The following is a 16,781-nucleotide window of genomic DNA, read 5'->3' on the forward strand; positions in this document are numbered from 1 at the left end:
CTGGGACGCTGAATGGGCAGGACGTGCCCCTGGGTTTGGATTTTCAGTGAAGACCAACATATGACAGCAGTTCAGATCAAGGCCCTGCTCTCATGAGTGACAATAAGAACAGATTTTTTCCCAGTAAATCCAGTGGCTGATGCAGAACAGGTTATTTATGGTGTCTGGGTGCACCAAGCCAACTCGTGCATCACAACCCAAACCACACCTGCACACACAGAAGCCTTGTGCGTATTTCAGAATTTGGTTCTGCCACATTCTGGATTTAAAGATGAAATCTGGGATTCTCTCGGAGGCCCCCATATTTTCCCCCAAACAAATCAGAGTAGCTCTACTGCAGTGATTGGAGTGATGCTCTGGAGCCACGTGAGCTCCTCCAAGGCATGTGTAACAATTTTCTCATATCAAGCAGCCAAGCCTTTCCAGAGATGCCTTGGGAAGAGAGATGAGCTAAAGGCACAGGCTCCTGCTATGAGGAATAAGCAGCTCAGTGTTGAGCAGAAAGGATGCCGAGGTAGTAGTGACTGCAGATCATCCCTGGGCACCAGAGAGAGGGATTTTGTGTTCTCCAGCCCACTTCCAAACCACACTGTGCATTGCAGCCACATGTCAGCAGCCATGGCCTTAAGGGATGCTGGGCTTGACGTGCTGCTATGGCTGCAGCAGCACCAGCAGCAGCACAGGGCTGCCAGTGCCTGCCAGCTGGCTTGGAGAAGTGGGGAGGCAAGGAGAGATGGTCAGTGTGAGTGATGCAAGCTGCAGCCAGAACATACAGTTACTCCCTTTTTTTAAAAAAAAAAATCTACTTAATTTATTTGACAGCATTCAAAATATAGTCAGAAGGGGTTCACTGCGTTTTTGGAAAAAAAAAAGTGAATTAATTGAGGGCTGAATCCATTGGTGCACCCGCAGCTCATTCGCCCAGGTGATGTTCACTTGATCTGTGCACAAACAGGAGCTGGGATTTAAGGCAGAAGCTGAGAGTCCAGAGAAATCCATTCCTAAGGTAGCCCAGGGTGACACTGCTGTGTGGGGCTGAGCAGCACCCACAGCAGCAGCCAGCAAAACTGCTACAGGCCTGCTACAAATCTGTCCTGGCTTTTTACACAAGATAAGCAGGCTCTCCAAACTACTTTTTTTTTTTTTTTCCTCCTCCCCAGAGTTTCTATTTAGCCTTTTCTGGAGATCTTTAGCTCTGATTTCTTCCTGCATATTATCTCTGTGGAAATGCAGGTTTTAACAAGGGGGTTGTGTAGCAGGTAATCAAAAGGGTGTCACTGCGTGTCTGGCTGCATGGTAAGTTCAGTATTTCAAAGAGCAGTAAAATCTGGCAAAGTCCACTGAAAACAAGCCCTGAGTGCCTGCATTTTGCAGTGGATTTTGGGCCAAGCTCCATCCTCATCCTCTCCAGTAGCTGACCCCAGGCCGTGGTGCAAAGGTACAGCCAGAGGGTCAGGTACTGGGAGGGAGAGCTTCAATGGGTGGGTTTAATGCTATGGGGAAACAGCTTTGTTCTGTTCTGTTGGGTTGTTGTTGATGTTTTGGGTTTTTTAGACAAAATCTTCAAGTCAGTTCATAAATTTGTAGGGAAAAAGCAACCAATCAGACACACACTGGGAATGAATCCAATGAGAATTTACTGACCACAACAATGGGACTTCCCACAGGTTTTTATGATGGCTTAAGAGGCTGGCTGCTGTGTTTGAAATACAGGCTAAAGCTTACCCCAGGAAATACATCCAGGCTGTCTGCCTGAGGGCTAGAAGGCACCAGTAATATGGAAAACAGGAAGGGATTATTCCTGCAATGGCACAGCCCAGTGCTGGGCCACAGCCCTGCATGGGAGTGGGGAAATGGGGCACAGGGGAGCCCCATCACACCCAAGAAAACCCCATAGAGCTACAGGAATATCTAACAAACACATCCAACCATTCTACAAACCCAGAGAGTCATGGATAACCTCTAAAAATACACCAGGAAGGGGCACAGGGCCCTGCCCAGGATACAGGGAGGTGTGGGGTGGAAATTAATAGAACACTGTGCATTTTAGCTTCTGAGGAAGCCACCAGGCCCAAAGGGGACATGAAGAACGTGGTGCTTCCCCATGTCCTGGAGGGCTGGGAGCCATGGCAAGGGACTCTGTCCCCAGCTCCATGAAGCTCCAAACGCCAGGGCACTGTGAATTTCCACAGCACTGCTCTAACCTGTGTGGTTTCACCTTAAAAACCTGCCAGGTTTTACTGCAGGTAGAGCAAGGCAGGTGGGAGCTGCTAAAACACTCTGGTGTTCAGCAGCCTCATCCATCACGGCTCCAACGTCATTCCCTGCTTGTGTCAACACCCTGGGATGGATAAATGAGATACAAGAAATGGGAAAACGCTCCCTGAATCCCGAGTTAGTTCTCCTCCTCTTAGAGATAAAAAAGGAAAAGAAAGGAAAGGAGGACCCAGGGAAAATGCACTTGGGAAAGTGCCAGGCTGGTCAAGGGTGGGAGAGAAGTTTGCTGAAAGGCAGAAGGACCATTAGAGACCAGTTGGACCAGCAAGGAGAGCCTGAGAGGGCACGAGGAGGAGGAGCTGCAGGTAGGGTGAGGGTGGTGTTTACCTATGATCCAGGGCAGCTTGGAGGGAGGTCTTCACACCTGGGCACGGCAACTGTCACAACACAATGCAACTACCAGCAGGCGTGGAAAAATAAAGGTGAAAAGAAGAGCATGTACACACACAAAGACATGGGAAGAAAAAAAACAAACAAAAACACAAAGCAACACGGAAATTAAAATCAAGTAAAAAAGAAAAAACAATGAAAAAATACAAAGCAAAAAACCTCCAAAAGTAAATGCATATACCAGCCCTTAGGAGCTCAAAATTAACTCTTTCAACAAAAAGAAAAAGTAAATAAATAAGCAAAATTATATATTCAGATAACAAAAATAACTATGGAGACAGTGGCATCACGAGGAAGGCAGTGGAGGAGGAAGCTGGAGGAGGAGGTACCTGTACATGGGGACGGTGACGGTGCGTTCGTAGTACTGCCAGGTGGAGTGCAGGTCTGTCCGGGACAGGTTGGTGGCATAAAATCTCCAAGCCGCCTGTGCAGGAGAAAACTCAGTGAGATTGTGCACCCAGGCACGGCCAGAACCACCCCTGGGTTTATAAACCTCAACCAGCACCGAGTCCTATGGGATGGATCCAGCATTCTGCCTTCTTGATTTGGTGGGAGACAGACTTGGGGTGGTACCATGACACTCCTGACATGTGAGCCCAGTTAAAAATGCTGCAGGTCCCAGGCACTCACTGCCAGGCTGAGGTCAGGATGGGTGTTGCTGCTCATTAAGAAGTGAAAAATGTGGAGAGAGAGGAGCAGGGGAATGTAAAATGACTAATTTCAATTCTCCAAGACATACAGCAAGGCCAGCCTTCTGCACGGACATCTGTTCTCGTGAAGAAAATGCTCCCAACTGTACCTCTATATCAGGATAAATATTCTTCTTGGGGAGAAAAAAAGGGTGAAAACAGACTGTCCTAATGCATTTGTCTTGCTGAGCTGGCTGTTTGCTGAATTCCATCCCTTTTCTCTCTAGATACCCTACCACATATGTTGTTTTCCCATGGTTGATTTCCTGGCATTTATTCCCAGACAAAACCAGTCACCAGCTGCTGTCTCACACCTTACACACACGGCTCCATTTGTCTCCTCCCCATCTTCTAAAAGTCTGTGAAGCTCCCCAAAACCAGGATGATGTAACCACAAGGCTCCTTGGATGTGACCCTCACCTGGATCAGGCCCGCTGCTGGGTTTCGCCTCTTCTCAAAGTGTTTTTGTCGATGCTGCTCTTGCACCTTCAGAGCAAATCCCGAACCCAAGATGCCCTGGGGAAGAGAACAACAGTTTGCAACTAGCAGGGGTTTAGTTAAGCTTCCACTTAAAAATCGTGGCCAGCTTTCCCTCCAAAGGTTTTTTCCTGGCTCATTTTTTGATTCAAACATAGAGGAATGAAGGAGCCTCCATCCCGGCAGCCATGGCTGACACTCTCCAAGGGGCAACAGACTTTGCTGACACTCACTGGAACTGCAAATTTTCCCAAACTACCTCCAGCCAACTGATAAAATACAAAAGAACCCCATCATGCTGGCATTCAGCAGATTATCCCCACAGGAATCCAGATCCTGCAACACATTGAAATGCACTACCAAAGGGATGAGGAATTTGCTGAAATGATGTAATTGCAGAACAACAGACTGAATTGGGTTGTAAGGGACCTTAAAGCTCATCTCATTCCAACCCTCTGCCATGGGCAGGGACACCTCCCACTATCCCAGGCTGCTCCAAGCCCTGTCCAACCCAGCCTTGAGCACTTCCAAGGATGGGGCAGCCACAACTTCTCTGGGCAACCTGTACCAGGGCCTCACCACCATCACAGGAAAGGATTTCTTCTTAATATCCACTTTAAACTCTCTTTCATCTTAAATTACCCCAAGGAACAACCTTCTGGGGGAAAAGGCGATTTTTATTGCTTCCATAAACATTTGTGCAGAGCCAAACTGAAAGTTCCCATCCCATTTGCTCATGCACACGATGCCCAAGTTGTGGATATTCAAACAGATTTCCCTTTTTCTCCCTCATTTTTTTGATTCACAAGCCACAAAGCATCCCAGTCAGGAGGTGTCTGTTGTGGCTGTTAGAGAGCCACCAGCTCCAGGGGCTGGGGACGAGGTCCAGGTGAGCTCAGCACCCCACACTTACAGCAGGAAGGGCGAAGAAGGAGACGCCGATGAGTGTGAAGGTCGCCGCCAGCAGCCGCCCGTTCCAGGTCTGTGGATACTTGTCCCCGTAGCCAATGGTGGTGAGAGTGATCTGCAGGGAGGAGATCAGCGCCCAGCCCTTGGTCAGACAGCCTAAACACTGAAACAACCCACCCAGAACTCACCCAGCAGCAGAGTGGCACATGGAGCAGCCGGGTCACCGCGTGCCCTGAGCTGCAGCTCGGGGACCCGGGGCACCGGCAGGGAGGGGCAGCCCCACGGGATGCACGGACACCCCAACACCCGCCCTGCTCACCTGCTGGCTTTGACACCCGTTGGGAGCGTTTTGGTGCCTTTGCTGTCACAGAGAGAGCTGCCATCTGGTGCAGAGGCTGGCGGCAGCTCGGAGCCTCCCCCAGGAGGGGCTGTGCCTTCGGCAGGGGAAGCGAACCGGCTCCGCTCCCCCCAGCTCCCTTTCGGCAGCTCAGGAAAGCTATTTGCATTGCACAAAGATCTGCTGCTGTTTATTCCCAATCTTCCCAGCAGTGCCCATCAGCTGGTCTCTACTCCCCTATTTAAAACCAGCCTGTTAGGCTGAGAGGATGAATTAAGGCTCCTTCACACCACCTCATTTAGGGATGGGTTTTGTGCTATTGCAATGCACCAAGGGAGAGCTGGCAAGCTGCTGTCTGTATTTGGGGAACGACCTGAGAGTTTTGTTGGAACCAGAGTCCCCTGAATTTCCAGCTGCAGGGGAAATCACTTTTTCCCACTTCATTCCTTGGACATCACTAGTGGAAAATGCTGGCTATTCCTCCAAGGCTTCCAAGAGGATTTGGAGAGCCTGGGACTGGCAGGGCAAGGCAGAGAGGGATGGTCAGATTAGAAACACCTTTGAGACTTCTGATCCCAAAGGTTCTGATCCCAAAGGCTTTCCCTGTCACACGGCCTCCACGGACAGAGCTGGCCCCAGGGATGGGAGCTGACACCATGCTGGTGTGGCATTGGAAACACGCATTCCATTTAGAATAAAAAATCACTTCTACACAAATGGAAGTAGGATCCCAAAGTGCCTTTTAATTGGGCCCACTAAAAGCCTTATCAATTAGATGATATTTTGACCAAGTGGTTAAAAAATGCATCCACATGGCTAATCCTTACTGAAACACAGAGTTGGAGCAAGGCTCTCTCCATAATCATTGCAAAGCTGGTTTGCAATATTTTTGTAAATTCTATAGACAGCAAGTGTTGGATCAACTAAGATCAACCAAGGGATGAGCTTCTGAACCTGAAATTTGATTTATCCCATCTCTCAACATCTGCCCATATTGGACCCATGAGCTGGACTCTGACAAAAACTGTTTATTTTAATGAAGCTCATTTTTTTCTGAACTTCTCAGTGGCAAAACAGTCTCAGAAGCAGAAGGGATAAATCTGGCCACGGTCCTCCCCAGACTGAGCTCTAATCTGGGCTGTCACTTTTCTCTCATTGTTTATTTTCTCGTTATGTCAAATTGGGCTTTGTTTTTATTTTTCTCTCCTAACTAAGGGGCTTGAAAAGCAATTTACTGCCTCTTTCCCTTTGTTGGAATGGAGGAGCTGCTTGATCAGCCGATTCCTCCCCAAGCCTGTTATTGGGATTTGATCAGATCGGGGATTTTCATTACATGCTTTGTAATCAAGGCCAAACTAGTGATGGAGCAGAAGAACAATAACGCAAGGAGATTAGAACGTCATTAATTCCCTCTTTGTTAATCGAGTAATCCAATAATTCACATGCACACACACAGCAAACCACAAGTATTGCCCTTTCAGCAGAGATGTGACAGGGAGTGCTCGCCCCACTGGAGTCTCTCTGTTACTTAGCCCTATTAATTTTATAAAATTTATTCCAGCACATTCAGCAGCGCCTTGCCCAAGTGCAGTTTAAATAATTAAAGGACAGCAATGCTTGTCAAAACAATGATCAAAGCACCCCATGGTGAGGGATCTCTCTGACTCTGTCACGACAGAGCTCAATCCCATGACTGGGAGCAGACAAGTTCTGGGTTCCTCTGCAGCTCCAGCTAATTCAGAAATGTGATCCCCTAACAATTTCTATGAGGTTTATGTAAGAAAAAGAGCTAAATGGAGCAGCCCGAAGCCATTTAATAAAAATGTTAACTAAGCACTCTCCAAGTCGATACCTCACGTAAGTGATAGAAGATGGAGGGTTAATGGACATTTTATTTTAATAACCAGCAGCTGCTCTATGGAAATTACTTACCAGACCCCACCAGAGTGCATCTGCGTATGTATCAAAGTGCTCATTTTCTCCCTTCTCGGCCAAGTACACCAGGAAAGAGGCCAGGATGAGGCACAGGAAGCCAATATACCAGGCAGTAATCAGCTCCTGCGAGATCATTAAAAGAAAGAAGAGAATAATTGCAGTCCTGGTGTGCATCTCCAAACGCTGAGTTTCTTGCTTGCTGCTGGATCTGAACTTTCCCTGCACTTGTTTAGGTTTTGGGGCTTTGGCTGGAGATCAGCGATGGCACTTTCTGAGATGGGGCCATGGTTCTGCCAGGCCTGAAGACCAAATTATCCAAACCCACAGAGCAAATGGAGAAGGGAGTGTTAAGAGCTCCATTATTGCAAGAACTGGAACTGAGACTTTAAAAACTCTGGTATTTTCCCAGTTAACACAGGGAAGTGGAGTTGAAACTGGAATAGAAATGCCCAGATCTTTAGATATTCTACTTAGGGCAAATCCAATCCCCTAAAGGAGGAGGAGCTGTGAGTTTGGGGTCTGGATGGACTATCCCCCAATTGCAGGAAAGTGTTAATTCGGAACTCACAGGAGTGATTATTTTTGGATTAGGTTAGTGCAAGTGTGGACAAAGGAGACCCACAAATTTCCTGTTTTTTACATTTCTGTCCAGTGCTGGAGAAGCTGGCTAAGCTTCTATGGGGAAAAGAAAGTGAAGGATGCAGGAGAAATGTTAAAATCATAAATACAGCATCAGAAAACAAAAAATTAACAACACCCTCGTCCCAAACTGATCCCTGTACACCAGGGATTGGTTCCATGACTGGAATCTCTCTCTCTCTTCCCTTCTGGACTGGTGGAGCACTGGTGGAGCACTCCATGAGACCTTGTGTCTCTGTCTGTGCTGCTCCCCTGTGTTACCTACGGTGTCCTTCCAATGTCCCCGTGCCTGGAAGAACTTTGTGACGGAGAGCTGAACCAAAGCAGTGTCCCAGGCGAGGAGAACACGAAGAGCAGCCCGACATCCTCACTCAGGCCTTGCTCACCTTGCTGTGCGCGTAGACCACGGAGCCCAGGAGCTTCCAGGTGCCGCCACGCCGGTCCATGCGGATCATGCGCAGGATCTGCAGGAACCTCAGACTCCGTAGAGCAGAGGTGGCAAAGACGTTCCCCTGGGAGCCCGCGGCCAGCACGGCGATGGACGCGATCAGCACCATGATGTCTGCGGGGACACAGGGCAGGGGGAGGTGAGGGGGAGCCCTGAGACCCCACCAAAGGGAGGGCACTGCCGCTGCCTCAGGCCGTGCGTGACACGGGGCTCCCACACTCGTGTCCCCTGCTGGAAGGACAAAGCACTGATCTGAGAGTGGGTGAAGGGAGCTGCTCGCTGCACACCTTGTGGAGACATCCTGGTTTCTTTCTCCACGCTCCTCGTTCCCATAGGAAATGGGTCGAATGCTGCAAAGCCTGAATTTTGGTCTGATTCAGTGTTAATATCGGATTAAATCCTTGCCAAAGGTGCCTTCTTTTATCAGCTATGGCTGCCTGTTACACAGAGCAGGGAATTCCCCATCTCAACTGGGAATGAAAATCTATACATCCTCCATAGTAATCCTAAGGTGCTTAAGGACAAACAAAGTCCAAGAAATAGGCCAAGAAAAAAAGTCTTGTTTAATACATTCCAAAGGTCCCATAAATCTCCTTCCCTGATTTGCTACACAAATTTTATAGGACCATTTTTCTGCAGAATAAACTGAAATCCTGCATATGACCACTGCCAGCCCCCAGACAGTCAAAGGCAGCCTCCATAGCAAAGGGCATGGCCACTCTGCCCATTTCTAATCCCAGAAAACATCACTGCTGTGCCCAGATGGCCCCTCTCACAGGAGAGTCACTGAGTGCTTTACAAACAATAATTAATTCAGTCTCACAGCTCCCTTGTGGGGCAGCTCAGCAGCACCAGGGAAGGCAAAGTGAGACACGGAGTCTCAATGACTTGGGAACAATTTGGTGTGGGGGTTGGACGCAGGATTGCAGGATTCCAGTTCCTGTGCTCACTTTCTCCTGGCTAAACCCTGTTTCTGTGGGTGTGGACAGCTGTCAGTGACTCTTGAAGTGTGCAGGGCACTGGGATGGCTCCCAGGTCAGCAGAAAACAGGGAGAGCCCTGTCACTACAGGACACAAACAAAAGACAAAAGACTCCAAATATTTCAGAGGGCAAAAGGCATAAAAAACCTTTAATTGTCGAATTTTGTAAGGTGTTCCAATACAGACTTAACACGACTGGTGAACAGGACTGATACGTCTCCAATCCCACTGGTCAAACTAGAGAAACAGCCAAAATGTTTTTCTCTGAGAACCAGAAAGATTGTTTTGGGAAAGGACAGTTGTTTTACCAAGATTCTTTTGGGAAGAAGCTTTCCTAAGAAACTTTTCCCTTGGGAAAGGAGTTAGCAGCTACCAGCAGGCTAAAATCTCCAAGACCCAAAAATATCAGGCCCACAGAGCCCTGTGATGAATAACAGAAAGCATGGCCATGGTTTAGGACTTCTGCCTTTGGCTTTTTTGTCCTTTCTCAAGGTGACCACGAAGCAGCTGAAGTTTAACCCCCAAAACACATGCAAGACACTGGAGCACCACGCCAGCAAGAGCTGGGAGTGGCGTGGATTGGGCAATCTCATGCAGGGGCTCAGCTCTTACCGATGACACAGAAAGGTTTGCGGGCAAACTTCAACCGCCCCCGCCAGCCCCGGTAGCGGCAGCAGCAGCCGGCGGCCCAGATCCGCACAAAGTACTCCACCCCAAACACCACGATGGTGACGATTTCCTGAGAGGAGGACAGTGCCATTAGTGGGGGACAAGGATGATGGAGAGCACGCTGACAAATCCAGGACAAACCCACGACCTTGGGAAAACACACCTCAGAAAATACATGGCTGAGCTGCATACAGAAAATACATTTGCACCGCTGAGCAGAGAGCCCAGGCTGGAAAGATCATCAGATCTCTGCTGCTGTGTCTTCCCTCCCCCTCCCCAGCATGGTGAGAGGTGCTGCACGTTGCAGTCATGAACTGGAGTTTTACACCTCCTCATATTGTGCTTGTTCCCCCATCACAGGACTGATCAGCACCTCGGTGTCTCCCTGCCATCAGTCTCCAGGACTCAACTCAGTTAATGCTGAGGGAAGAGCAGAGATGGGAATCACTGAGCAGGAATAATCCTAGAGGTTGACAAAAGAGGATTCCAGGTTTTTCCCCAGGAAACTGGCCTGGCTGCCTGTGTGTGCTGGGAGATCTGGTGCAGGCATGCTGTAGATCCTCCATCCCTCGATGCCACGTGAGCTCTTTCCAGCTCTTTCCATCTCCACCTGAGTATCCCATGCATGCTCCCTCCCCTCTGAGATCTTGTCTCACCTTTCTCATGTGTCAAACACAGCAAAGCCCTAATTAAGTCTGCAGCACCTTTTGATTTGATGTAGGGCAAGAATGGGGAAAAAAGACAAAAGAAGAGGAAACAGGAGAATCCAGCAGCCCTGGATTTTTAAAAAATTTTTCCCCTTTCTGACCCACAGGCCTGAGTGGTCCCCTTCTCACAAGGCACAGCTTAAATTCTTGCCTCAAACACCCCCAGTCTCAGGGGTCCGTGTGGTTTTGACTTTATTTTAATACTTCACTGTCAGCCCCCACTCACCAGGATGTAAAGGGCTCCTTCTGAGCTGTTCTGGTACTCATCAATGGTTGAAAAGACAGACAGCACCAGGCAGGAGAACACTAGTAGAAAACTAAAGAACAGAAGAAGAGAGAGAGAAAGAAGGTCAGTCTTAATGGCAGTAAATTTTCATGTTCATCCAATGAACTCAGAGAGCAATTTTGGGTATATTTCTCTCAGAGTATTTACTGCACAGCTGCTACATCACCATGTAAAAAAGGGTAAGTAAAGTGCCCAGTTTTGCTAACTGGAAGGGTTATGTGTGGATGGACCCAATGGACTATCCCCAGTTTGGCCAGTGCCAATCCAGTTCCCTTTCCAGCTGGCAGCTCTGATCACTTCTGACATTTTTTCCCCAAGGAAGTGTCAGCTCTTTCAGCAGCACGCCTCCAAAAGCATCCAAATGAGCAGGGATATTTCTAACAGGGATAAGAGGGGAGCAGACTGGCAGAGGAGCAGGAACATGGGCTGAGCATGAGCTCCACTCATGCTCTACTTATACATTTACATCCACAAAAGCTCACACAGAAGTGGTGCTGCAATTCTTGCCAGAGTAGGACATTTTTGGGTGGATTTAATGTTCCTTTCTCAGGCAGGTACTCCACATTAACTCCCCGCTGCCTGGAAAGACTGTTGACTTTTTGGGCTTGTTGGAGCATCACTGGGAGGTGGGTGGTTGTTACCCTGCTCTTCTGTGGCCAGACATGGGACAGAAGAGGAGTTTGATCCAGCCCAAGGGAATGTGATTTTGGTGCTGTTGGCACTGGGGAATGAGCTGGGCTAGTCTCTGTCCCAGCTTTTTGGGGACAAAAGAAGCCTCATCCTGCCATAAGCTGTGGGGATACAACCTTGATATCAACCCTTCCAGCCTCTAATTTACCACAAAACTGGGGAGATGCTCAAACCCCAGCACACATCCAGACCTCACTGACATCTACATCCACGGGCAGGCTCCCAAAAGCAGCCTGGGCAGAGCCCCCAGCCTGTCACTCACTGCCTGCCCCCACCAGTGCTGGATGTCCTGATGCAAATCCAAGGGCTCAGAATGAGTGACAGGAGCTCGACTCTCTTGTGACACTCAGCGCCTCAATCCGCAGCTGCCGAGGTGTCCTGGCATCTGCTCAAGGATGGAGGCTCCCTCCCCTGCCCACTGCTTGCTCCAGCAAAAGCAGGGAAATTAATTTACTCGGGATCGATTTACTAATACAATAAAGTGGGCCAGCGCAAGGAGAAACTAAAAGCTGCATTCTTTAGGAGCATTAAATAATTCATCTGTCTGACTTTGTCTCACATTCCTACGAGCTGCATCGTGAATATTTATAAGGTTTGGTTCTGCTGGTGGGGGCTGTTGCTTTTTGGTGAATAACGAAAAGGAGTTTCACACCACCAGGTCGTGCTTGTGGCTTTGTAGTGACCATTAATGTCACAGTAACAAGTAAAAATAGGGAGATTTGCAGTATTTATTCGAACCACAGGCTGAAACGTGGTGCTGAAGGTAAGGGACCTTCAGAGCCATCTGAGCCAAGGCTGAGCTTTATCAGCCACAAGATGAATCCAACATCCAGCAGAAAATTGCCTGATTTTTCACTGCAAACTCCTCCTTCTCACATTGGATTTGGTGTGCAGACACTTGAAACAACCTCAGGAGAGTAAGAAAACCTCACCTGCAATCCCACTCATGATGCCACTCAACATCTTGTCCAGGTCCCACTTCAATACCTTTTCTCCCCAAGCTGGTCTTTTAAAACCCTTGCCATAAACAATCCCACCACCACCTGCCCTGCAGGCAGATGGGCTCCATCCATCCCCACATCCTCCAGACTGCTGGGGCCATGTCCTGGGAGCTGGAGAAGGGCCCCCACTGCTGCCCACACCATGGCAGGGGGAGCAGGATCCCATACCCAGCAGAGAAGGAGCTGCAGCTAGGTTGCTGAACTCCTGGAATGGCCCAGATTTTGCTGGAAGCTTCTATGTTGAAGTGAGAAACAAATGAATAATCAATGAGAGAAGAAAGGGAAAAAAACCAAACCAAAACAAAACAAAACAAAAAAAACAGACAAAAAAAAAAGATAATGGAAAGAGATCAAGGGAAAAGAGAATTCTACATTTTCTGATTAAAGAAGTAGAATGTGAGTTGTATTTATCTTTCTGACCAAACATCATTGCAAAGTGCCTGAGGAAGGGCTGAAAGCAAAGTGCCAATATCAGAGCAGGCTCACACACTGTGTTTGCTCAGATGATCACCTTGGATGGATCCAGAATGAAGCCACTATCAGTTCATGAGTCCTGGCAGGGACACATGCCACAAAAAAACAGAATTCCTGTATGTTAAGTTGTCACTAGACAGATATTGATGGGATGGGGGAAAAAATAAATAGAAATTGCTTTATCACCTCAAATCTCAAGGATGGATTGTGCAAGCTGTGGTTATGGGGAGAGCTGGGGCAGCTGCAGGTGCTGCTGGAGCAGTTGGACACCTGGGTGCTGCTTCTCCCCCTTCCAGCACATCCCTGCAGCCCCACCCCGGCCTCCCCGTGCTCCTCAGCTCCCCAGGGCCAGCTCAGAGCTGCTGCAATTTCCACTCTGGGCTCCCCAGGGCTTCCATTGCCAGGGAGACCTGATGCAGATCAGGCTGGCAGGGCCAGCATTAATTACAGCTCTGCTGAGCACGGGAGGCAGCAGGGAATGCACCAGCTCCTCCAGCGGAGCAGGAGATCCATGGCCAAATCCCACAGGGACAAAACCCTACCCTGGCTCAGCCCCAACAGGTAAGGAATCTCCCTGTCCCAGGCACCAGGTAAGGAGCAGGCTGCCAGCAAGGGATGCAGGCTCTGGCTCAGCACAGGAGGAGCTGCACACACATCCCAGAACAGCTCCATGGGGATGCACAGCTTCTCTGCCTGGCCGTGGGGCCCACAGCCTCAGGGAGCTGGGAAAGGAGAGTCAGAGAATGGCACCTTTCTGCATGGAAAACTGCATTTGGGGGATCCAGGTCTGTCTGGCTCCTGGGAGGCTTTGAGGGATCTGCAGATCCCCTTTGGACAGAGGAGTGGAAGAGGTACGTGCACATCAGGGCATGGATCCTCTGAGCTGCCACAGAGGGGAACAGGAAGCTGGACTCTGCTTTAATTCCACCTAATCTACCCAGACAGATCAGGAAAGGGCTTCAGATAATAATGGATAGCTAAGGAAAGGGAAACAAGCCAATAAATAGTGCAGCAGTTGGGATGAATCTAATTTTTAAAGCTACATATCTAATGAAAGCAAATTATGTCTGCAGCCTGACTCTGGGAAACGTTCGTGTGCAATAAGGAACATTAATCAGGTCCCATCTAATGATTTTTACATTAAAGATGCCAATTCTGCTTGGAACATTGGAGAAGACAATATCCTCCTCCTGAGCAGACAGGTCCTGCCTGATGCATGGCTGGAGTCAGCACCCAGCATCCCCAAAACTCTGGGCAGGATTCAGAGTGGTTGGGGACTGCTGACTCCTCTCCAGACTGATAGAAAAGAGAAATCTGGCTCCAGCCTGTTGGAGAAAGACACCTCATTGCATTTTCCCACCCCCCACTTATCCCTGCAGGCCCCCAGCACCTTCTGCTTCTCTGACATCCCCCTCACCTGTTGCTGAGACCTTTCAGCTCAGCCAAGACTCAGCTGTGCAAATCTGACTGCTGCTAATACCAGTAAATCCAAAGACCTCCAAAGTCTGACTGTACATCCAAAGGTTATGTTGACTTAAAACACCCGTGCAAGCTTCTTATTACAATTTTTAAATCCCAGCACAAAATCTGCATATCCAGATTTCATATCCACTGTGCTTCAGGTTAGCAACAGAAAAAGGAATGACTGAACTCCTCCTTGGAAATAAAAATACTTTAAATGGCACGAAACACGAAAGATTGTCCTTCTCTTTTTTTTTTTTTGTTCCTCAGTGAAAGCACATGATGGAATCATCATAAAGCTTCTCAGGTTAATCATCTAATTTGCCTTCCAAAAGAAACCCCCTTGGAATCCACATGCCCATTTACATAACAATTTTAAAAGGCCTCTAAATTTATTCCTGAAATACTCATATTCAAGTAACATTCACTGACATTCAGAAATGTTGGGGTTCCTCTGATGGAGCACCACTAATTAGCAACTGGATGTGATGGAGATGGAGACAACACAAGGAGGTGACAGAAGCTTGTAGAGAAGCCACTGTGCTTGCTGCCCACTTTGATGGCTTTCCCTGGAATTGAGGAAGGCCATTAATGATTTGTTTAATTAGAAGGGGCAAAGCTGGAAAGGAAGGAGTATTTCACTGCAGGCATTCAAGAGCTGCACAATGAAAAGCAACTTAAAACATTTCAAACACTTGAAAATTACTTTGGGGATGTAAAGGGGGCATTGATAATTTTGCTCAGATAAAACTGACGTGCTTATGTGCAATCCAGCTGCAATCCCAGCAAATCCATTTGCTGAGGGCTCTGTGAAAGGCTGCAGTTCAAGTACCTAAAACTTTGATGTAAATCAAAGGCCAGGAAAATACAGAGATGACAGTGAGTGAAGGTGAAAGAGCATCCACAGCAAAGAGAAACAGAGATTGGCAAACCCCTTTTAGTGCTCAGAGGGCCTCGAAATCAGAATGGGAGTATTTGCAGCTCACTTTAAACCTCCACTGAGTCAGAAGCAAAACGCTGAGAAAGCCGTGACTTTTCCAGGGATAAAGACTTTGTCGTATGGCTCCTACCCTTAGCCAGGAGCATCCATCATCTTTATTCATGTAAGCAATCCTGCTGTGACTTGCAACCTGGCTGCTCATTTCCAAGGCTGAATAGAAGCCTAAATACCTCACTCCGGGTTCCCACATCCCTTGGTCTCAGCCAAAATCATCTCCCAAGGCAAATTCTGTCACTAGAAGAGCTGGAAATAGAAGTGGAGAGCCCTGCCTTTTGGTGCTGTGCCTTAATGAATGCTCTCCTGCCCAAAAATAACTCCTGATGGCATCTCAATCCCCTCAGGTTTGGCCATGCCCAGCCCCATCCTCCATCCTGAGACTTTGCTCTTTTTGGATGAGCCTGGAGGATCCCTGAGCATCCATGAGGGTAGGAACCATTGTTTGTGGTGAGCACACTGGCTGGCTCCAAGGCAGGGATTGTTATGGTTTATAAACTTTTTAATAAATCATTATCAAAGGCCTGTCTGGGACAACATTTACAGCTCCTGTGCATGCTCAGTGCACTCAGGGGAGGCCTGAGCAGCCCTGATAAGAATCCCCTTCCTTGTACAAAGCCATAAAGAGCACTGAGGACTGTGGTGTGAACTGTGGAATGGTTTGGGTTGAAAAGGACCTTAAAGATCATCTAATTCCAAACCCCTGCCTTGGGGCTGACACCTTCCACTGGAGCATCTCCAGAGGACCAAAGCAGCGTTCCAGGGAAGGCTGTGGTGCACACAGTGAGGCTTTGGATGGCGTGCTGGGAGGTGAGAATTCATCAGGCTACAGGGAAATAGTTCTTAGAGATCCATGCTAAAGGGCTGGCTCTGAGATGGGAAAGAAAATCACAGAATTTAAGTTGGAAAAACTCTCCAGGATCTTTGAGTCCATCCCTTCCCCAGCACTGCCAAGGCCACCACTAAATCCTGTCCCCAAGTGTCCCGTCTACACATCTGTGAAATTCCTCTGTATGAGAACAGCAAAGTGGCACAACCAAGTCACAAAACACAAATCATCTTGCCCTGCCTGCCTTCTGTTCAGGAAGATTTCTCTATTTCTTAGAAATAAAAGCAGGATTTCAGAAATATTTCCTTCAATATCTACCACTTCTGAAATCAGTTTCTACTCCAAAAGCTCCTCCAGCCTTTTGCCCTTGCTTTTACAGGAGTGCCAAAGTCCTGATCCAAACCCGTGGAGTGCAGGAATTTGAGCTGAAATTGGGTTTCCATGAAATGCCTTGTCCCTAGTCCAGCAAAGGATTGTGCATCTTCACACTTAGGAGCAAGAGTGAGCTTAAGAGCTTTTCTGGACTGAAGCCTCAAAGAACAAAAGCCGTCTGGAAATGCCAGGGAATGGAGATCAAGACCTGAACAC

The 16,781-nt window shown here is 48.3% G+C and overlaps 1 protein-coding gene across 3 annotated transcripts in view; it reads right to left on the minus strand.

Moving 5' to 3' along the window:
* KCNQ2 (potassium voltage-gated channel subfamily Q member 2) overlaps positions 1-16,781 on the minus strand; it is a 73,784-nt gene that overhangs the window by 39,374 nt on the left and 17,629 nt on the right. The window contains exons 2-9 of one of the 3 annotated variants that reach the window (XR_010081189.1): positions 10,685-10,775; positions 9,695-9,821; positions 8,040-8,215; positions 7,012-7,137; positions 4,747-4,857; positions 3,777-3,872; positions 2,997-3,091; positions 2,605-2,673 (exon numbers count right to left, since the gene is read on the minus strand). Coding sequence is in view for 1 of the 3 variants with exons in the window: in XM_063404329.1 (XP_063260399.1) it covers positions 2,997-3,091; positions 3,777-3,872; positions 4,747-4,857; positions 7,012-7,137; positions 8,040-8,215; positions 9,695-9,821; positions 10,685-10,775 (822 nt within the window). In the remaining 2 variants the exon portion in view is untranslated. Of the gene's footprint in view, positions 1-2,604; positions 3,092-3,776; positions 3,873-4,746; positions 4,858-7,011; positions 7,138-8,039; positions 8,216-9,694; positions 9,822-10,684; positions 10,776-16,781 lie in introns of all 3 variants that reach the window. The other 2 variants (XR_010081188.1, XM_063404329.1) reach the window with 2 other exon arrangements.

Source organism: Prinia subflava, chromosome 8 (genome assembly GCF_021018805.1).
Source record: "Prinia subflava isolate CZ2003 ecotype Zambia chromosome 8, Cam_Psub_1.2, whole genome shotgun sequence".
NCBI classification, from domain to species: Eukaryota; Metazoa; Chordata; class Aves; order Passeriformes; family Cisticolidae; genus Prinia; species Prinia subflava.